Raw genomic sequence first — 23608 nt, 5'->3', positions numbered from 1 at the left:
TCAACAATATGAACTGCTTGACAGGAAAATCTGTATTATAATTAGAAATAACTTCTTTATATGTGACATGATTTGTGCTCCTATACTCAAATGTGCCACAGTCTCCTCATTTTTTGAACACCAAGTTTAAATCCGTTTTCTGATGATGAGGAAAAGAGCACAGTTGGACAGAATTGAAGGTAGAAGTCATATTTCTAATTACTAAAATTTTATCATGTGCCTTGCTTTTCTTGGGACACATCTTCACTGGGAAATGTGATCCTCTTTAAACATAAGATAGTTTAAAGACTCACCTTTAATAATTAATTGACAAGAGGCAGGAATAGTTAAGGTTATGTCACTTGTCAGTTCCCCTAGGACAAGGATTTAACTGGGACTGATTAATGAATATCACAATACAGTTTGCTCTTCGTTGAAATGAATAATTGCTTGTGGTTAGTTTTGTGTCCCATTGCCCCTTGAAACAAAAAGGAATCTTCGTCATCCTGTTAGAGCATCTACAGTCTCTGATAAGAATATGTTCTTTTAAAAGAGTATTTAACACTCTAATATTAATTTTGTCCAGGAGAGGGCAGTGCTGGTACTTAAATGTTATTGCTAATACTTAAATTTTAGCGTATTTATATACTACGTTATTTTACAAATATGTATGAGATCATCAATTCACTTGGTTTAAATCTATATTGCCATTCCTTCAGTAATATTCTTTGCAGAGGATTTCCTTCTGTACAGACTGTGGGCAACTAAGGATATCTGTGTGTATTTCTACAGTGCAGAAAAGATGTGGAACTGTTGGTGTACCTACAGACAACTTTTGAAATGAAAACATTTGCTTTATCAAAATTATCTGCTCTAAATCGTCAAATATATTTTTCCTGCATTATTTAATATATATGTTGAAGAAGCGTACAGAGGTTAACCAGGCTGGGCCCAAGGATTTTCTACATTTAAAGGTGTATTAATCAGAATCGTGTGTGTGTGTGTGTGTATATAAAAAGTGGCATGTGTATATGCACGCACGCACATACGTACACCCATATATGTGTATGTCTGATGAATGGTTGTTGTATATTAGGAGTGATTTATGGTGTATGTGCATCCCAGATTGTATCTTTTGGAAACAATAGTGGTAGTATCTAAGGTCATCATTTAAGACCAAGGCTTTTGGCAGTGATTCCAGTTTAAAGAGTGCTCATCCCCTGCTGCTTGTCCCTTCAGGGCTTGTTTGTAGAGCTGTGCTGTGAAATGGATCAAAATGTCGACCCTGGTTTTTATTGATAAAAACTGAGGGTGATTTTTGTTTTTTCTTTCGTAATCTTGGTTAGTTTCTTGACCTGGTTCGCAGTGCTGCCTCCTGAACAGTAATGGTAGTGTAACTGAATTGGCAGCGTTTTGTGGTATGGGATACGAGAGGAGAGGGAGAGACAGAGAGAGAGAGCTGCTTTTGCCCATCCTTATATGAAGACCCAGTGATGTCAGGCCACTGCCTGAGGAGTTGAGAGTCACTGATAAAACAGGCCTGTCCTGCTGTACTCAATCTGCTTCCCAAGAGTTTTTTGTTCAGTGGTCTGGGGAGAATCAAGTTCAGTTGGTAACTCTGATGTTTGAGGCTTTCTGAGTGCCCACAGGACACTGGAACATTGGGTGATGTGCTAGCAGAGAGAATTCAGTAACATCCTGTGGCCACTGACTACAGGTTTGTGAAAACACTTCAGGCTTCTTAAATTTTCAAGGTCTTCCTTTTTCTTGAACAGTTTCCCACTTGTGGTGCTTGGTGTTATTTTAAATGTTATTTAAAATGGTACATCCACTCGTGCTGTGCTGGATCCATAAGATCTTTTTCTCTTCTGTTTCTTGGTAACATAATGTTTTGGTAGTCTTTGCTTAAGCCTGGAGATTAAGCAGTTGTCAGTTTTTGTTTTGCCTGTCTCAATAGCTGTTTCCTAGGGACAAAGTCATCATGCAGATGGCTACTCCATTTCCATCATCTAACCCTGCAGCATCCATTCAATCTTAATCCGAAAGTAGAGCTGTGCAATTCTGTTTCTGATTATTTTTTCCCCAGTGTGGGGAGCATGCCTTTTTAAGCCTTGAATGAGATGCTTACATAAAGATCTTTTTTTTTCTCTCTCCCCTCCCCACCCCTTACAGCCTTACTTTCTGTCCCCAGACTATAATATTTACTGTGCTTTGGATCAGGAGGATTAGCTGGCTACTCCTGTAATTTTCATCAATTCTACTCTTTAATTAGCTACTTGAGGGAGGCTTTTTAATAAATTGAAATAGCACCTCTCAGTTGATGGATGGGCACTCTGCTCTCAGAATACTATTAGTGATTCTTATTCGCCTCTCTTTTCCTCTCCTCCTTTTCTCTCACTTTCCTCATTCATCTTCCCTGTAAGAACAAAAATTATAAATATTTCTTTTGCAAGACTGCTTAGAGCACTGTGGTGCTACTACGCCATCTGTTCAGCTTCCTAATTCAACAGGGCAAGGTTTTCAAGACAGAATATCTAAATGGTCACACAGAGTGACTCAAAAATGCTGAGCACCGAGCTGTTCATGCTGCACTTGCTTGTGTTCCTTTCCTCATTTACTGAAATACAGCAAAAAGATACAAGCAAAAAGGAAAGTGGGCTGATAAATTCTGTCATTTGTTTATCAATGTAATTCTCCCTTTCTTTTTCTGAAGACCAAACTCTGCATCTAGGGGGAGGGTAGATTTATAGACCTGAGAGGAGAGATTTACTCAGAGTTTTGGAAAAGGGAAGGGTTGATGTTAGGATCTGCTGCAAACTGCTTCTGTTCCACGTTTCAGCCCCTCTGATATAACCTGCTAAGTATTTTCTGTGACTATATTTGCCATTAATATTCATTTGAATAATTATTGTAAGTACCTGTCAGATTTTAGACTTTAAGGCAAATATTGAAAACAAAAGCGTCTCTGCCTCCAAATTTAAAATAGCGATACTTACCACTTACAGGATGCTTGGGATTCCCAGAAAAACTGCCTTACTTGGTTGCATTTTAATATGATTATGTTTGATGTTTTTGTTCAGAGTGCTTAAATCACTTTACAGACAGCTAATCTTCTTCTTGTTCAGTTGTTTTCTCTTTGCCTGCCAAGGACGTAGGTGAATATTCCCACTCAGTAGAACAGAAAAAGTAAGAAATACAGAGTGGTGAACTAAAAAACTTGAGGTCAGTTTGTAAATCAGTAATATCAGTCCATAAGGTACGCTTCCCATGTTTTGTTTATTTTGTGATAAAATACCAGCTAGCTTATTTCTATTCAAACTATCTTAAGCAAATTTCAGCTCTCGATAAATACATCTAGGCATTTATTTTCTCTGCTGAATGTTGTGAAACAGATCTTAGGAATTTAAAAAGTGGAAACAGTTTTCAGTTAAAATAGTTGTTTGATTTTTCATCTGGTGAAGTTGGTGACAAAAATCAGCCCATTCTGAAGTCTACAAATAAGATTTATATAGCGATTGTTTCATCAACAGGGGAATATGGGTATGGCTTAATCAAGGTGTGTTTTTAGGAAATGTAGCAAGTTCATTTACAGACAATGGTGCTGCTACTTTTTGGGAAGTAATGGTAATATGTGGCTGCTTCTTGTATCTTTTGTTAATTGGGCAATTTACTGGCAAACCATAACCAGCATAGGGATTATGGCAGGAACAAGAGTTAAGTACTATCCTGTTTAATTATTAAACTTTTAAGTGGCATGAACTCTGGTCTAGGTTTTGTTTTCAAAACTTAAGTCTAAGCTCTGAATGTCCTTGTTCATAATAGCTTGGGAACTGTCCAAAGGACTAAGTATACTTATTATTATGACTCCTAATTTCTCCTTATCTTTTACAAGACATTGTAATAGATGACCAGGTGGTTAATGATCAACACATTTATGTACATTTGGAACACAGATATGAAATGAAATGTTTTTCAATTTTTTTTAAGTGAAGTTGAATAGGATATTAGTGTTTCTGTTTATCATTTAATTGATAATGTTTGTCATTTAATTTTTAGAGAATCTGGCATCAGTTGGTACGCTGTCAAGTGTGTACCGCAAACATTGTTATTCAGTACCTGCTTGTAATGTGTTCCTGCACAGAGGCCCTCAGTATGGACCAACAGAACATGCAGTAACTGAAATTCTGGAAGTGCAGAGAACGTGTTTTGAATGGATCCCTTTTTAATTTTGGATAAGCCCTGCAATTAAGGACCTGTAACCTTAATGTAATAAAATGACTTGTTTCTATAGTTAGCATACTCTAAAGTTATTACTTGATCAGGAACTTTTGCTGCAATTGGTGGGAGCCAAAGTTTGCTTTGCAGGATTACATCATGTACTTGTTCTGACCCAGTTTAATTTGTTCTGCTTTTAGTCAGGACTCACTTTTGCAGTCAGTGGAGCTAAACTGAGACAAAGCAAGTGGCAAGGTCCTCATATTTAGCCCATTAACTTCAGGAGACACTGTATCAGATTATGCATGACATTAAGTTGGGTTCATGCAGTGCACTGTGCTTTGTCTTTTAAATATTGCTACCACTCAACTGCAATACATTTTTTATATCCAAATCTATAGCCAGAGCTGCCACATGTCTATAACTTTATAATTTTTCTTCCCATTTTTGATTTTTCTGATATACAGTATATATAGGTGGTGGGTTTTGCTTTTCAGTAGAAACTGCTCCTTCTAAAATGAGCTTTTACCTGCTGTTGTAATCATTTAGATTCCAGTACAGCTAAAGGACTTGCATAACAAAGGGACTTTTATAATTTTAAAGCATGTGCTGAAGTCCTTTGCTGAATCAGGTGCTGGATTATACTGCAGAAATGATTTTTTTTTTTTGCTCTAGATAATGTAAGTAAGTATTGCTGTACATAATGTAAGCAGAGTAAAGATACGGTTTTACTGAGTAATGACTTTCTGCTCACATGCAAACTTCCGTGTTAATAATGAAGTTTGATTTTTTTTATTTATTTATTTTTCTCCCTTCCCCTACAAGCATAAGACACATAGGCATTTAACTTTTTAGAATAAGAAGCTGCTGTTCCAATCTTCATTTTTGGAAAAAAAGACGTGTTTGAAAGTGCATTTCACATCTTTGGCCTGATTCGTATAATGAATTCAAAATGAAGTTGGTCCACAACTAGCAATATTTACCAGGAGGTTAGGATTGACATCTATTAAACTGGCAGAGTTGTTTACATGTTTGCCCTTATTTTAGGCACTAATACTGTATCCATCCCTGAGATATCTTAACCTGCTTTGTCTGTACTGTATAGTACTGCTATTTACCCTACTCCTAGAGGCCTATTCCTGACTGAGGAGCTGGTCTGTTTCTACTTACTTACTCTCCTGGCAAACTTGCTCTGCCTATTATATGAAAAATGTAGAGGTGTGCCACAACTTGCTAGCCTCTTTCTTCTTCTATATACCTGTTTGATGATGATATTATGTGTGAATCCACTCTTCTGGGTTATCCTTTAGGAAGGTAAGTGTTGCTGTTAGTAGTTTTACAATGTACCTAAACAGTAGCAGTTTTTCTGCTGTATCGGGAAAAAAACACTTGCCTAATTGGGAGAGAATCATTTTGTGATGTGGGCTCCCGAATTCAATTCAATTACAGGAAAGTCTTAGAGGAAGGTATAAAAACAGTTTTAACTGAACAAAGATTTTGGTTATAAACTGAAAAAAAAGAGGGGGAGGTGGAGTGGTTATGCTCTAGAACATATTTATGCATCATAAATTTTAAATATGATACTATACATGTAATTTTGAGTGTGTGTGTTGTAAAAATCTGAAATGTGAGGGCTAGGAGGAGTTGAGAAATAACAGGGAAGATCTTATCTGAAATTAGCAGGCAATATTATGGCTTAATTCAAATTCTATCATACATGCAAAAAAAACCCAAAACAAAACACACACAGAATAAAAATGTTCTGCAAGCAATGAGAAAAATAATCAATTATTTACTGTTTTTGTAATGTTAAAATATTTTACCAAGGCAAGTTGAAGTCAAAAGTAATGTGAGTTGTTTTAAAAATGAAAATACATAAAGATGCATTTATACAAGTGCAAGACTAAATATTTTACATAACTATATTTCAATGAGAAAATATACAGTAAGTGCACACTTGATAACACTAAGCAGGCAAAACTTAACGTTAGTTCCATATACTGTTGTGTAGTTCATGCACAGATCTCTCCCAAAGCAAAGGGGCTGTTCCAAGTAATTCTTGCTGGAATGAAAAACAGGATGGGTTGCTGGTAAGGGTGTCAGCATGGATGGGGGTCAGTTATAGACATTACTTACTGTAATTTGTGATTGCCGTGGGAGAGGAGTGGCTGTTGGTGTGATAGTAATACTGCTGGTGATTTTATTGGTGGGCTTACTGGGTATTCCATTAGCTAGTGATGGAGTTCTTTTATCTTGCAGTGGAGTACAAGGGCTGATGGGCTTGGAATTAGCAAGAGCTTGGACATAAGGACTTCCTAAATGGATGTGGATTTTATTATCCTCAGTAGTTATTACACTGGATCCCGTACTGTTAGATCTCTGAAACTGCCATGATGACTGCCTGTCCGGGGATACTCTAAAAACAGCGTGCTTGGCTCCGATTTCCAAAGGCTCTGAGGAGAGTATTTGTTCCTGAGAACTTGAGCCTGGCAGAGCCAAAGGGGACATTGTTCTTTCAGGAGTTAGAGAACCACATGATTCAGGAGTTTGAGATCTTGCAAAAGTAGCCATACTAATAGGAGAAATGGCTTGCTCTGGGCTCATGTAACCTTCTGCTGCTTTTGATTTTACAGGTGTTAAGGAGGCATTCTGAATAATGGTTATTCTTTGCTTAGGAGTGCCACAGTTGGGTATAACTGCTGTACTTGTGTAGGAATGAGGACTTTCAGCTGTAGGGCTCGTTATTTCAAGTGTTGCTGTGTTCTGTCCATGGTCTGGGGTTACCTTTATGTGAAGAGGTTGGCCAGGTGTATGGCTTAGCACTAGGTCTCCAGTCTGTGCACAGTTTCCATTTTGCTTTGTATGAATCTTTCCATTTTGAGGATGGTTTTCTTTGGACTTCATCCATGGGATCCATAATTTTTTGTTCACGGCATTTGCAATAGATGAGCTACTTTTGAAAGACACTGTTTGTTCCTCTTCATTGTTGTCTTTGTCCTCATTATCACTGCCTTCGTACAGCTGCCCATTTATGACTGCTCGTTCTAAAGGCATGAGAGTTTTGTAGTCGGGTGGTTTGTTGTCTGCTGGATCTGTCTGGACTTCTTTAGAAAAAAACTGCAAGTCAGAAATTCTCCTTCCATTGAGATTGGGTCTGAGGCTCTTACTGAAGCGTCTGTACCTCTCCAATTCTTTTGTGAGACTTTCCATTTCTCTTGCTAACTCCCTGTTCTTGTTTTCTTGCTGGAAGAGTTTCCTCTGTAGAACTGTATGATCACCTCGGACATGACAGATTAGGTCTTCTGTTGCCATGTATTCATGAATTTTCTCTTTCAGTGCATCTACTTCTCTGGAAAGGTGACTCGATTTAGCTTCTTCTTCTTTAAGTTTCTGAAAAAGCCGTTGCTCTTGATTGGACTCTGCCTTTTCTGTTAATTTATACCTAGCCAATTCCATTTTCACAACCTCTAGTTCCTCTGATAGAAGCTTGGCTCTGTCCCGTTCATTGGCATATCTTCGTTCTAGAGACTCAAATTCATCTTCAGTTTTCATGAGATCATCTTCTATCGCCTTCATTTCTTTCAACTTCTGTTTAAGCCTCTCAACTTCTTGGGAAAGCTCTTTGATTTTGTTGTTCTCATGCTGCAGGGAGGTGCTGGATTTAGTAGTTTCCTTAAGCTTATTTTTAAGAAACTCTTTTTCAACAGCTTCCAGTGACTGGAGCCTTTTTTTTAGAATATTCACTTTGGAAATAAGATCACTTCCTTTCTCCTCTTCTGCTTTGAGTTTGTTTTTCAGTTCATCTCTTTCCTTTGTAACACAGGACACTTTTTCTTCTGCATCAGATTTTGATTTCAGTACCTTCTTACTTTCCTCAATTAGTTTTTCTGTAACGGACATCACTTTATTTTGTTCCACCTGAAGCTGAGAAGTTGCAGCTTGCAGCTTTTCTTCTGTTTGTTTTATTTTTTCACCCATAGTTTTTCTTTCATCCACAAGCATCACTGTTAGAGTTTTCAGCTTTGTTAAATCTTCTTTAAGTGTAAACTCAGTTTTCTCTAACTTACTTTCAATTGCTTCAAGCTCTCCAACTCTAGCTTTTAAGCTGTCCAGCTCATGGGACAACTGCTTTGTTAACGTTTTTTCTCTTTCGAGGTTGCATTTCAGGGAGTAACATTCTTGTTTGCTCTTGTTAAAAGCATCTTCTAATTTTTCCAGCTCCATAATTCTTTTGTTGAGTTTGTCAACTTCCCCTTTAAGGTTCTTGCTCTGTGATGCTTCTTTTTCTAATTTTTTATTAAGCTCTCTGCACTGATCTTCCATTTTTATGAGCTCTTCATCTTTTCCTTCCATTTCCAGCAGTCGTTTCCGTAATTCTTCTACTTCGGACATAAGTGTGGAATTTCCACACTCTCCCTTATTTATCTTTTCCCTTAGTTCTTGAAGTTCTTCTTCTGCTTTTCGTAAAGATTTATTGGTCTCCTCCAACTCATCGATTTGTCGGCTGAGTGCGGTTAATTTTAACCGGAGCTGACGATTCTGACTCTCTTCATTGGTTAGTTTGGCCATCATTGCTTCTTGATCTTGGGAAATCTTATTGCTTTGGGCTTGCAGTTTGGCCTCCAGCCTGCTGGCTCTTTGCTCCTCCTCTTGAGCTTTTGCTTCAGCAGAAGCAAGTTTCTCATGTGCTTGTTCTGCAGAAGTGGTTAATTCTTGAATTTTTTGACTTTGTCGATTCAGCTGCTCAGTGAGTCTTTGCTGTTCATCCACCACCATTAAAGCAAAGGATTTCAGTTTAGTCAGTTCTTCTTTCAGTTTAGCTATTTTCTTGTTGCTTTCCTTCTCTTTTTTTGCCTGGTACACTGTTTCTTGTTCAAGTAGCTTTTTCAATCTGAGGGGTGAAAAATAATATTGTATTGTGTAGACACATTTTAGTGAACATTTAAAAATGCACTTGAAATATTATGACATCTCTGCTAGATGTGCATGAACAATCACTTGTTCTTGTAACTATAAGCAGGCATGTCCTTGTAGCATCAGACCTTATCTTTCCATTTAGAAATTCTTTTGTAAAGGACAGTTCAGGATGGTCATTTAGACTTAAAACCTCCAGTAATTATGCATCTTTAACTTGCAGCTTCTGACAGATGTAAGCACAATGCAACTTTCTGATATCCTGCACTCAACACTGATCTTGGCTCTCTATTAAGACCAGGTGTGTACATGCAGGTTTTTTTTAAAATGTGGTTATCATGGTGGTCGAGAAACAGGTACAATTAAATCAGTGCAGCCCTCAGGGACGGGGTATAGTTTACAGCATTATAAACCTTTTACTGTCTTTGTTACTTTTAAACCATCCCAATATTTTATGATTAAACCTTATAGATGTTTAAGTGTATGAAGAAAATGTGCCCACACTTAGGCAGATTGGCTGAAAGTAATGTTTACTTCTAAACAGCGCATCAGAGCAAAACCAAACACTGCAGGTGGGTCAGTCCTCAGTGGAAATGCAGGCCGTGTCATCTGGTATCACAAAAAATTCTGCTATCAGCAGATAAAACAGAGATTGGATTGTGCTTTTTGAGCTTAAGAAAGCCCGTACTTCTTGCTTGTCTGTGAAGCTCGGATTTGGTCTTATATCCAAAACTTGAAAATGTACTTGAGTATAACCCCACTTTATATGTCTTTGAAGCTTTTCATAGTGTTTTCCTAAAATTAGTCTTTCCAGTTTATTTTATTACTCGGTCTTTTTGGAGCTACAGCGTATTTAATTTGCTAGAGACTTGAGGTAAGGTTGTGTACTTGTTCATTTAAGATCCTAAGAAACCTCCAAATATCTCAAATAATTAGTTTCTTTGTATGGTGGAAATGAGGTATCATTAGGTTTGGCCAGCACATCTGCCTCCTTTCAATTAAATTTTTTCCACATTAAAGAAAAGTGCAGAAAGTCTAGCTTGAAGTAACAGAATCTAGAAGTATTAGAATCTGTACGTTTCAGTGTTGTGCATATGTGTGATATGTGTCTAGTTGTGTGGATCAGGGAAAAAAAGGAAATGCATATCAGGACTGCATCTACACAAAGTGACTGTTTAGGCACATATTAGCTGAGGCCCCCTCCGTCCTTTCCCTCCCCTCCCCGATATGATGCTGATCCTCTAGAAATTGCTGCAGAAGCATAAGATGCCTGTTCCACTTTTGTCTTTGATCAGGGTTGTGATGCCCTTGTCCAAGTGGTAAATCTTTACAGCCTCCCACTGACAAGCTCTTTTTGCACCCTTTCTTTTGGTTCAGGAAGAGCTTAGATAATGGCCTCCTTTGCGCAGTGGTTTATTAGCTGTTGACCGACTGGAGGCATATATTCCTGGGGATTTAATGGGCTGCCTCAGAAGCATTGTCGTTTTCCTGCATTGTGAGAGGAAGTTCCTGCCGCTCTATGACTGTCCATCAGACCTGTCTGGTTTAATGCTGATATTGGGTAGAAGTTTATGATTATGAAATTTCTTATGACACCTTCACCATCCCCACACTACTTCAGTGCAGAAGTTGCACTATATTGGATGTAATGAAATGCTCTATGTGAAAAATTGGTGGCATGAGAAGTAATAAAAAACTGTGTTGATTTGAAAGACTATATGCAGCTCCAAATTCTTTACAGCAGTCAATTAATTTAATATAATGGGGAAAAGAGACATGAAAAAGTGTAAATGGAGAGGGAGAGGTTTGTGAAATGAGCCTGAAGGAATTTTGCTCTTTGATAGAACAAATAAGCAGGGAAAAGACTGCATATCTTCAAAGCCGGCTTTTTACTGTGTTGTCGGTATATAGATTTTTGTCCTCTTTTTAATGTTAGTTTCACTTTGAGTTCTTTTTAGTGTAAAAATCTCTCTTCCCTCCCCACCCTTGTCTCTGAATGCTTTAGTAGTGAAGTTCAATTGATGGTTTACTGTTGCCATAGATATAAAACCATAACAGAAGCATAACTAACAATTTCATTTGGAATGAACTCAGTTTTTGTGTGTGCATAAAGTTAGGCATCTTATAATAATGCTGTTAAAATAGACTCAGACTTATTAGCATTTATTTTACTTTAGCTTGCTTCACTGTAATTTATTTTCATAAGGCACTTTTAGCTGAGGTAACTAATACCTAAATTAATCAGTATTTTACTCAACATCATATTAACTGGTTGATTTCTCTTTGGCCAAGTGAACCTATAATGCTTCAACTTCAGTTGTCCCTTTAATTGCTTTAGAAAGAAAACTTTTGGGGCAAATAATAACCAACAATTCTAATTTTCACAAGGATTTTGTGTGATGTTTTATGATGCAAATAAGATAATTGATTTTAAAAAAAATCAGTTAATTACTGTTTGAGTGAACAATCCCAGAAGTTCTTCCAGTGAGTATCCTGTATATGTACAGTTTGTATTTCCTTTCCTTTCCTTTCCTTTCCTTTCCTTTCCTTTCCTTTCCTTTCCTTTCCTTTCCTTTCCTTCCTTCCTTTCCTTCCTTCCTTCCTTCCTTCCTTCCTTCCTTCCTTCCTTCCTTCCTTTTGTTTTTCCTCTCTATGGCTTCATTTCCCAAGCTATCTGGAATGCTCATTAAAGTCTTCATTCAGCAAAGCACCCGAGATTTCAGCCCAGATTTAGTGCATGAGTAAGGTAGTCTAAACTAAGTTCTAATCAAGTCTTTTTTGCAAGGGTTATTTGAACAAAAGTGCATAAATTTATTGGTATCTGTCCTGCATCATTGCATAACCTGAGAAGAATTTTCAAGAGATTGTTTCTTTGGTTATTCCAAGGAACTTTAGGGTGTTTAAAATGTTTCCTTCACTCAAAACATAAATTGGAATTCTAAAATTTGAACAAGAATAAAAGCAAATATGCCTAACCCCTTAAATCTATCTGCTTTTGAAAGAATACTTCTATAAAATCACGTCAGTGAAGTTAGGTTAAGAAGCATAGTTCAGAAGCTGGGAGTTAAAGGATCTTCATGTGCTTCAATCTAAAAAGCAAAAAGACAGCATACTAAGCATAAGGTGGTGGTTTTTTTTATATCATATGTAGTTAAATGTTTTGCACTTGCTTTTGATAACTATGTATGTTTATTCATGTACTGCTATATGGCAAAATCTCTCAACTGTACTAAACTGATTTCTTGGGCAGAGGTGAGATTGATTTTTGTAAGAAGTCAATTGGGAGTCCTCTTACTTTTGGAGAATTTTTGTCTTTGGCAGCTGAATTACCATTGCACGGTTCTATAGGTCACAGCAACTGTTAAGTTTTCTTTTGGTGATGCCAGCTGAAATATTTTAGTGCAGTAGGAGCCAATCGGGAAGTAAAATTGACTAGAGTTGGGTGGGGGTGGGGGGGGAAGGATGCTGGATATTCAGTTCTCTTTGTACAGATTAAAGACTTGTCTTTAATCAAAAGCATTTAGCTTTTGATCCTGCTGTGATCTCTGTAGTCAGACCAAGCATGTGTCCAGGATCATTTCCTATGGGATTGCAAGATGGAGACTGAATACCTGTTGGTCTTTCTCCTCACCCAGTAGTAAGCCTAACTTCTGACGTCTTCGTGTGTTATAAAGTCCGGCCATGTAAACAGCAGACAAAAGAAAAGTGCAAATGTGACTTTTCAATTGCTGTGTTTTTAGTGCCTGTGTATCTGCACCATAGCTAAGTTTGTTCGAAAAAGAGAAGTTTTAAGCTGCCAGGTCTCTTTGAAGGGCCTAAACATGTTGTATTTGAGAGAGCCATTTTACCATGTGCAAAGGACAGAAAAAACATTGGTGTCAAAAAAGATGAATGGGCACTGTCCTATCCAATAAGATATTTTTATTATTTTCATTTCCAGTTGAATTTCATGATCATGTAATTTCATTTTAGACAAAGGTAGATATATCATTTGGCCAAAACTTTCACAGATAATTCCAAGCAGTTGACTTCATGGGACTAGAGAACCCTTACTGAATCCAGGCCAGCCAAAACAGACACTGGAAACTGTTTTTACGGACATGAATGTTAGGTAGTTAAACAGAGTCAGGGCAGTGTCTTATTACTCCTTTTCTTCACAGCTTCTGTTATAAATTACTGATTTATTGTGGCTTACTATTGTACTTGATTGCGATGCCAGTTGCCTGCTTTTTTTTTATTATTTTCCTTAAATCATATTTGTCATCATCAGCTCTCCTCTGTTCACCATAACTGCTTTTCTCAGTATACATGCTATAGCTTCTTAGCATCGATGCCATGTATTTAAGCATGTTGTCTTGTTTTCCAGATTTCTTCAAATGCTTATTGGTTTGGCAGCACTAAGTTATATTTAGCAGCATATGACTGTGCTCCCTACAAGCCACCCAAAACAGCCCATTGTCGTTATGATGTCATGTGATAACTCTTTATTTTTAAGTGGGATTTCTCCATTGTCCTAAGGACCTGTATCACATTGATATTGTTTGTGTTTTAATAGGCTTATAGGGGAGCAGCTTTTCCCTTGAGTTTCAGGGAAGCTAAAGAAAGCGTGGGAGACTGAGACTGCAAGATCCTTGTTCTTTTTTTAGTTTTGGAATTTGTTCTAGAATCAATAGTTTTTTAGTATAAGAAGAACAAACAGTTTTTTTTTTTTYTTTTTAAGCAATCATGTAATGTTAACTTTAGAAAAGGCTGAGTTCTTTAAGCATGTGAGTTAAATAGGTCTTGGTTTGTAAAGCTGGACATTAACCATTCCTTCCACCAAAGTGTTGAGGAGATCTTAATATCCTCCTTATTAATATCCTGGTTTGTATAAGGTTGTTCTGCAGAAATGACTGATCTTTTGAATGTTTGTGACATACTGTGTTTTTGTAAATCTTAGAAGTATATATCTTTGTCTAGTTTATGTGCTCTTCCTCATTTCCCCCCTCCCCCCATCCCCTGCTTAAAGGTGTGCCTTAGTAGAGGTTCTACAGGTTGTAGCATGAGGGAGATTTGTTTCTAAAGTTTTTGTACATGTAGTTGAATTTCCCCTTGTACAATTCAAATAAAAATGCTAAGCTGTAAGCTTTTAAATGTAGATGAAGTCATGACTCTTCATCTGAGGCATTCTTCCCAGTAAGCAATAAGCCATGGTCTGGCTTTTACTAAGAGAAGAAACATGCTTCATCATTTCTGTTAAATCCTACAAGTTGGTCTAATTTTGACACCAATAAAGTTAAGTATTTATTTTCAGAAGAAAGGCATTCTGTCTTTGCCTTCCACAGTTTGTGGCAGTAAAATTTGGGTTTGCTAATTTGGGTTTCTGGTCCTGGGGTGGCTATTTTTTTTTCTTCTTCTTTTCTTTTCTCCTTTGCCTACAGTTGTACTTACTGATATATAGTTTTGAGGAAGACATATGTTACGGCTACTTTTATAGCTCTTTTTATTATCTTTATTGATGCTTCTTTTTTTTCCTGTTATAAAGAAAATCAAAAGTCTTTCAAATTACAGCAGCAACAGCATACCATAGCTGTTGTGTAATCTGTTGGCTTTATCTGAATCAGTCAGCACTTCCCAACAGAATGCTAACAATTTATTTTTAATTTTTTTTCCAGTATATTGTTTACATATGTATATCTTAAATCATTAGTTTATACTAGGATGCAAATCTATGCAAAGGGTGTCCCAGCTGCAAGAGACAGAGTGTTTAAGGCAAGTTTCCTGATAAGGAAATTTGTTTTATAGAATGAAGATTTTTAATGATGGGGCTATGAGTTCTGCTCGTTACTCTACAGGCTACCGGAGAGGGTAATCATTGTTTTATCTGATGCTTATAATGCTGACCTGCTTTGCAAGTCTTCATAAAAATCATATGTGATGAGTGGTGTTGCCAGTTTTGGGTTGACCTGGGCAAAATTTAAAATGGATAACCAGATGTATTTAGTTGAGATGCTGAGTAAAGTTATACAGGATAATATATTATTTTAAAAACAAATTAATCTCTAATAATAACAGTAATTGTGAAATCATGGTCTCAATCAGCATTGTAAAATCCTGCTGGTAGGATACCTATAGTGGTGCTCACACATGTTATGAAATCCAACGTTAGCTTTGGTGACAGTAAATCACATCAGAAATTTTTAATGCATTTATATTGATGGATTTCAGTTTAAGACTGAATCAACAATCATATCTGGCCAGAGTCATTTTAATCCAGCACTAAAATTCAGTTTTAGCCTATCATGAAACCTCAGTTTAAGAAAAGAATTTTTTATCTTGAATTATCAGCTACAGTGCTTTTCATATGTAGATGTTCATTGGAAATCACCTGTCAAAACAAAAACCTTGTAGCATAGTATTAACACTTTTTGTGGCAATAACTGTTCAAATGTGCGAGGAAATAGTTCTTAATTACTTAGGGTAGGTCATTTCTAGGCTTCTCATGCTAGCCATCTGTAACCTCCAAGATTATAATAGGAAGAGGCAGGGTTTTTAGATGGGAGGTAAGATGCTGCTAACCTGTTAGATTGTTGCCAGTTTCCCCCCCTTCTTTTTTTCTTGTTTGTTTGTGTTTTTTTTCTCCCTCTCTTGACTGCATATCCTGAAAAACATGATTGTAAATGAGCTCTGTCCTGACAAGACCACAACAATAATGAGCTTTACTTGGGATTTGCCTTTAAAAAAAAAAAAATCTCCCAGAGTTCAGCTGCTGGAAAACATGGCACTATGAACTGAGAGCTATATTGTTCTGGTGTGCCACATTTTTGAGATACACTTCTCCTCTTCTTCCCTCTTTTTGTATTTAACAGCTGTTTCAGGTATTATAACTCTGATGTTATTACTGTTGGCATTTCAGTGGCATCTAATTGTGCATGTAGTGTGAATGTTAATCCTCTTTATTTTGATTCTAAATGTATCTATAACTTAAGGGGCTCACCTGAATAGGATTTGAGTTTTGTTGGTTAATAATTTGAGATTCTTTTGGTGTTACCATAGTACATTTCTTTTTCTCTCTCTCTTTTTTCTTTTTTTTTCTTTCTCTCCAAACAAACTGTCCGTAAAGACAGAAATAAAGCAAGTAACTTCAGATGCAACACCAGAATTTGGAACTCTTCAAATTTACGTCAGCCAGGAAATTATAGTTTTGCAGATGGAAAGCTTTCAGAAGGAAATGGAAAGATGAACCACAAGAGATGTGGTATGGGGGTCAAAGCAACAAGACTGAGGCAAAACATCTCCGTTTCTAATCCAGGTCCTGCTTTTGTCTTTTCTTCAGCTTGAACAAGTAAAATTTTGTGCTTCAACTTCAGATTTATTAAAAGGGAAAAGCAGTGTTGACTTACTGCAACATTATTTGGAGAATTAATATTAATATTATATTAATATTAATATCAATAGTATATTAATATTAATAATATTAATAACCAAGGGAGGTTTTAATGGTGTGGTTATTATTCAAAATAAGTCAAGATAACTACTGATTTTAGCATTTGTGAATTTTAAAAGAAGTCATCAAAATGACTGCATTTTAAACAAGTTAAATTTATAGGAAAGGTTCTGCATCTTTACGAACTTGAATTTTGTTTTGAGTGTGTGCTTTCAGCATTACTGCTGGAACGTTCTTCCTTGACTGCATGTTGTTGAGCTGTTGTTAAAATCACCAGTGTTATAAAACACTCAGAGAAACACTATGGAGATAAACAAGGGCAGTGTTGGTCCTTCAGTTTTTTTCCCATGGGCAGGTGGAAGTATTTGTGTTCTCTGCATGGAGTATCAGCGCCGCTGGAGGCCACTGCTGGGACTCTGAGGGTGAAAAATTGTAGCAGGAGCTATTTGAAGACTTTCCTGAAGACTGTGTTTTGGAGCCCTGTCTGTCTTTTCCTCCTTTGCCCCTGCGGGGAGACGGCACAGACACAAGAGTGCAGCTTGTCCAAGCTCTCCTGGAAATTTTTGGTAAGGCTGCAACAAGCACTGATTGCCCCCAGTCACGTGTTTAGCTTGTATGAAGTAAATACCACCTAGTTAACACTGCAGTGTTGTATTCAATGCTGATAGAAGCATGATAGTTTGAGGGCTGAATTTTTGTCTTAAGTGTCTAATCAGCATCATTTGAGTGACTGATGCGATGAGTTTGTGGAAGTTCTGAATCTCTGAATGAAACCTTCCTGGGGAAACCTGCTGACCTGAAACAGCTGCTTCGGCTCTGTCTGATAAGTTTGTAACCCTTAAGTCACCTTTTCATACTTTTCAGTTTAATAACACTTCTTTCAGATTAAAACAACAATCTGAAATTTGTTAATGCTAAGCAATTTTGGTGGATAATTCCTGTCTATAATTTGATTGTTTTCTTTCTTTGTATAACATCATGATGCACAGAATCAAGGTGGGCCTCCATTTTATGGGTGCCTTTTCTGCGGGAAGTGGGGGAAATGGGTGCTTTTCTGGTATTTGATTCACCTGGAGCTATGCTGCTGTCTTGACCAGAACTGGGCATAAGTCTGCAAATATCTAATTCATACTGTTTTTTTCTTTTTTTGCTTCAATTAGTTAATATTTTTGGTATGACTGAAAATGGCACTTTGCCAAGAATAACACGTCATGTTACTCAGAGGAGACTGGTTAGTCATAAATGTCATTTTCCCACAACATTTACAGGAACTGGATGTTCTCTGAAACAATTTTAACACACATTCTATATAGAAATAAATGTCTGGGGCCACATTTTTATCCATGGGCAGAACAGGCACCGAGCCTATCTCTTTAGCTAACTATGGCCTTATTTGTATTTTATTAGTCATCAGCAGTGGCAAAATCCAGAACCTTCCACATTGCCATGCATGTGTCCTCTGTTGAACTCAAGGCACACTTCTAGCTGCTACCAGTGCTGGATAAACTGCTCAGTAAGACAGTGGACACCATCTTTAGACAGGTGGAAGTTGGCTGCAAATTGTAGTATGTTCTCGTTGTGCTTTGATGCAAGCGACAAGATTATTGTGCTTTAGTTTTGAATGGGACTGTAGGGGAAGACTGCAGGTTTACCTTTGTTTTGTGGGATGGGGGGTGGTTAAAAAACAACCAAACAAACTTTTCTCAGGAATGATGTAGGTGTTGTCACTCCTATTATATACATACATCCTGATACAGAAGTAGGTCTTTTTTGGTGTACTTCCCAAAGTAGCTCTGTGTATGTATATAATAAATATGGGTGTTTGAAGATTGGGCTGGGGTGGCACCCCATTCTTTTTGTGGCAGAAAAAATAAACTGTAATTGTTACTGCAAATTTAACTGAAGATATTTAAAGTCTCCTTGATGCAAAGTTGCATGAAGCAATGTAGTTGAGGCTTTCCAAATAAACAAAAGACTTTAATATAATTGGGGGTGCTTATATAGTTGCAACTCTTTGTAGTAGTCAAGATTAAAAGTAATAAGAGCACTTATATCAGAGATTTTACTTTGAAGCTAAATATGCATTCTTTTCCCTGCACATCTGACAATGTGAGGGCCTCTGTTTTCTCCAAAATAGACTTTGCCAACATTTCCTTTTGCAGGGCGCAAGTGAAAGGGAGATTGTAGCAATGCGTTACAGCGTGGTTAACTATTCAAGACAACTTTGAAGCTACAAGTGGTGAAGAATGTGGTTAGTTTCCCACTTTCCAGTATGCGATCTTCAGAAATAGTGTTAATACTATTTCCCACAGATTACAAAGTGCTTCTGGGTGCAGTCCTAGGTATTCAAAACCCTGTAGTTCTGGGGACTTTGCTACCTGGGAAGTAATTCACTTCCTTGATACCTGTCCTAATCCTGCTACATATCTTGCTGTACATCTCCTAAATGTGGATGTGTTGGGACATGAAGCATGGGATGTTTAGCAATTGTGTTTTCTCTTGTTTCAGTAAGACCTCAGGCCACGTTGGCCTAGGAACACTTGGTGAATCATCTAAAGGTGCAAAGCCAATGCATTTTTGTTGAAGCATGTTAGAGCTCTGAGTATTGCTCTTGTTGAGGATTTAAGTTGTTATGGTTGCTCCAAACTGATCCTCTTCAGGAGGACAAATGCATTGTTTTTAGACTGCAGGATGGGAAGCTACAGTCAAGAGTTACTGATAATAAGTCTGAAATTTTTTTTTAAAGGTTACAATTCTAACCAAGGTTTACTGAATAGTTTTAATTCATATACTTAAATAACACCTTTTCATACTGAATAGGATAACCTCTTTATTTAAACTCCTGTGATGAATTGTTTAACTAAAGAACATGTTTTTTACTGTCAGATCTGTTGATTGTGATGTGCTGAAATAAGGTTTTTCATTCTTCTGTGGCCTTGATGGTTCACTACGTTAAATGTCAAATGCTCTGCTTAAGCATAAAATAAAATGGGATCTTTTAGCTATGTGTACATTCAAAATGTCAATAACAAGTTTGTTTCTAGAATCAGCTTTTTCTTTTTTTTGTAGCTACTTGTATGTGTTTACAGCAGGTGGAGGAACCATTGCTTGCTTTGGAAAATAATGCTTCTTTATCTCTTAGGCAAAAAAGCCCTAAATTGTTAGGATGAAAAAGTGGATTTAACTAGTTCTAGCTATTCTGTGACCAGTGGTTTCTTTAACCATTTTAAAGTTGGTCTGGACATTCTTCCTAAAACCCAAAGAGATGCTTACTTTTTCCATCATTAGTTGGTTTCCAATTTTCTTTCTTTGCCTTTCAAAAGCTATCATAAAAAAAGGCTTTTTTTAGGAAAGAGGAGGGTCACATGCATGTGTATTTTCCTTGCCCCTCCGTATAAAGGCTTTCAGACTGAAACTGTTAGCTGTTCTTCAAACAACTGTTCATTCAGTTCAACATTCTCTACCTCATTATTATACTGCAAATTGGCTTATAACTCAGTATCATTGTGTGGCTGAAGGGCATTTGGCTACGTGCCATATTTGATCTCTTCTCTTGCCTCTTGGCTGATGATCTGTGATGTTCAGGTTGTATTTTCCTATTTTCAGATGTAATAAAAAACAAAGGTTCTGTAGCATGCTTTCATGTACCGTGTGTTTCTAATGTAATACATTTTAGCTTTTATTATTAATTTAAAAAGCGATTTGAAATGCTGAGAATAAAAAGGCACCATTATCTCTAGATACCACTGGCTAGTTGGTTAACTGCATTAGCCTAGGTATATCAGAAGGTTCATTGACAGGTTATAAAATGTTAGCTTGTCAAAAGCTGAATTTTTTCAATTAAACTTGATTGAAATAGGAGAATTTTAGTATTTGCAGAGATGGTGGCAATAGTCTAGAGCTTTAAGCAGAGGATGGGAACAAAGCAATAGCAAGCCAGACACTTTCTAAAGTGGCTGCTCATTTGTATGTTATGTTATGTTTTCATCCCTCCTCCTTCACAGGGGTTAGCAAAATATGTAAGCTGAAGGTTCTTGTCTGTTGTTGTCAGCTGTTTTCCCAAAGAGAATCGAGGGGGGGGCACCTCCTAGCATGAGCCAAACTCTCTTCCCCTCACTCCCAGCAAATCTACGCAGTCTATTCTATCTGTCTTGGATAGGCCTATATAGAAGCTGTACTTGATTACTTGGCTTTGGAGGGTTTTTATCTCCCTGCTCCACTTACATGTGCAAATGTGCATACCTGTATTATGTGTTAGACGTGTTTTTAGAAACACATATTTTAGGAGAAGTTTGAAGCCTGCCAAGGTTCTTGGTGGCCCTTTTACTAAAGCCAATTGAGTATTTTATTTGGGAATGGTGTGGGTTCTTAGAGAAAAGTTTTTCTCTTTACATAAAGGAATATATGGTACTGTTGTGAAAGTTAAGAAAATGTTTTGTCTTTGAGCATTAACAAATTGCATTTTTTTTTCTATCTTCCTGTATAAAGTCATTAATAGCAGTTTGAGGATCCAGTTTCCATATAGCTGCATCCTAGTTAATATGATCAGCGCCGGATTTGAGATACTTAGGTCAGGGGTTAGCTGCCCCATATGTGGAGCTGTTGTACCCCAGGTTCGGGTGACCAGATTTTAAAGAAGAAACTAGGCTCACTTAATTCCCTTTCTTCTTTTCTATGAAGGGGTCTGAAACAGAATGGCTCTACTGAAGCTGAGAAAGTGCTTGACTGGGGGAAGTGTTTTTAAGTTGAAAACTAAAAAACTGTGGAATTTATTAGGCGTCTTCTGTAAAATCTCTGTATAGCTAATTCAAATAGAATTATATTTAGGAATGTGGTGAATGACATTGTGCATGTTCAGTTTCAGGTGATCTCTAGCCAAGGTTACAAGTGATTAAAATTTCCTGATTTTCCTCACAGTTTGACCCAATGACTGAAATTTGTGGAAATTTTACCAGAAGATTGATAAATTGAAAAACATTGATGGAACTCAGACAGCTTATAATTTCTTTAAGATTTTTTTCTCCATGAGCTTGAAATCTATTATGGAATTAAAATGTGATTTTTATGAGTGCATTACTTTCCATTTTTAAACAGTCAATCTTCTGTGTTTTTTTTTTCTCCTGGTAGCTGCAACATGCTGCTTAATTTCAGTTTTTTAAGTTTTTCTTCTCTCTCTTTATGTACTCATTGAAATAGTTGATTTGCAAACATTAGGTAAGACCTATCTTTTCAAAAAGAAGAGAAAGTTTTAAACTCACTCTCTTGCAATGAATTTGAAAGAAATTTCTTTGAATATTAGGTTTAAGGCAGATCTTTAAAAATTCTAACTTAGCATTTAATTTGACTCAGATGCAATGCTTTTGTACCTTTCCTGGCCTTTGGAAGCCTATAAGGGACAAATCTGGTTCATGTATTGTTTTACATTTCTGAAATAAATATAAGGGTTTTTTTTTTTTCCCCCTATTTAAAAATAAATAATAATAGTAGAGGTTTATCAAGGCATCACCTAAAAGTCTCAATTTTGATTGGGCTGTAATGTGTGGGTGTTATACAGACATAAACGTGAAAATCAAATGTTGTTTGTCGCAATGAATATGAATGACCCTGGACAAAACATCTTGCAGGATCAGGAAAACTTTTTTTGTTTGTTTTTCTTTTTTCTTTTTAATTAAAAGTAGTCTGTTTGTGAATATTCCAAGGATCAAAAAAAGCCTCTGTTAATCAGATTTTTTTTTTTTTTTTGTCAAAAGTGTTTCACTTTTTGCATTGAGATTTTCAGTCTTGTCTATCAGGGCTTTGTAAACCCCATCTGAAGTACTTCTGTAAAGGTTTGTTGAGGCTTGAGCACAAGCAGTTAGGTTATTGTGGGCTCCAGTTGCTCAGCTGCTGGGAATACGCAATGTGAAGCAAAATGGCATGAGTTCTGCTTAGTTACCTCAGCAGCCACTTGCTGGTAGTTAGCAGTAGGTCCTCTGTGCAGCTTAAGGCTGAAGTAAAATGGGTGTGTAGCATCATCATGGTATGCATGATGAGCTATAGCAGAAAGGGTGACTTCTGCAACAGGAAAAAAGTGTGTGCATTTATGGACCTGCATGAGTGGGGTTATTGGACTTTGAGTTGTGTTGAAATGTTGTCTAGCAAGATTGGTTTGAACTTTCATCCCTAAACTTTATTATTTTATTATTAAAGGAGGGTTACATAACAATGTTGCTGGGTAACAATGTTGCTGGTACATTCAGCTTGGATAAGCTAGCTTAATTTATTTCATGAATACTTGCTTTTCTCTCCTCTTCACTGTTGCCTCTCAGTTTTGTTGTTCTGGTGAGGAGGCAGTGCTTTGGGAGGTGTTGTTTTTGTACTGTTTTTAAACTAGAGGCTACAAACTGCTACAGAAAATCAAATACACTTTCCTTGAATTTATGAACATTTGAGGAATGTAAGTTGTATATACCTGAGTGTGCTTCATTGGTCAATCAGTGTGAGTACTGTTATTGACTTCCCACAAACATCATGGTACCCTGGAAGTGCAATCAAGGTGATCCTTGTCTCCTTGACAAGGGAAGAGAGCAGACCTCAAAATCAGCACAACATACTGAGAGATGCTAAGACTCAAAATGTCCATTACTTCACTTAAAGCACAAAGCTGGGGACTATATTTAGATTTTTTTTTTAATGCTTCTAACCTACTTGGAACTGAGTAACACAGTTTAGTGCACAGTTGAACTAACCCAAGCTTTCAGCCACATCAAAAAGGCTCAGCGTGAACGTCAAGGATGCCATGGCAGAATCCACTCAGTATGAGAGAGACAAACCTAAGCAATTAAAAATAATTTATTTTTAGTAGAAATGCCTAGTTTCTAAGTTCCCATCAACTAGATGACAGGCTGAAGTATTGAAGTGAACTGCTAATGAGTCAGAACTAAAATTTTTTAGGATGTTTTTTAAAGATCTGTCTTTCTGCATTATAAACTCTATAGGATTCTGACTTAGATGTTTTAATGGGGTACTTTAATTGCTTTTTTAATGAGCTGTGTTCAGGTGGCACCACACCCAGGATTTGAGGGAAGTTGCATG

At 36.9% G+C, this 23608-nt stretch overlaps 2 protein-coding genes across 2 annotated transcripts in view; one reads left to right on the top strand and one right to left on the bottom strand.

The window, feature by feature from the left end:
* CMSS1 (cms1 ribosomal small subunit homolog) overlaps positions 1-23608 on the top strand; it is a 250130-nt gene that overhangs the window by 13333 nt on the left and 213189 nt on the right. The gene's annotated exons all lie outside the window — the stretch shown is intronic.
* Positions 6005-23608, bottom strand: part of FILIP1L (filamin A interacting protein 1 like) — a 71995-nt gene continuing 54391 nt past the window's right edge. Inside the window, exon 4 of the mRNA XM_026076754.1 lies at positions 6005-9085. Coding sequence (XP_025932539.1) covers positions 6310-9085 — 2776 coding nt within the window. The 3' untranslated portion in view covers positions 6005-6309. The remainder of the gene's footprint in view (positions 9086-23608) is intronic.

This window comes from Apteryx rowi, unplaced genomic scaffold (genome assembly GCF_003343035.1).
Source record: "Apteryx rowi isolate R43461 unplaced genomic scaffold, aptRow1 scaffold_439, whole genome shotgun sequence".
In the NCBI taxonomy this organism is placed as follows: domain Eukaryota; kingdom Metazoa; phylum Chordata; class Aves; order Apterygiformes; family Apterygidae; genus Apteryx; species Apteryx rowi.
Note: the sequence above shows the minus strand (reverse complement) of the source record. Positions and strands in the feature narration are given on the sequence as shown.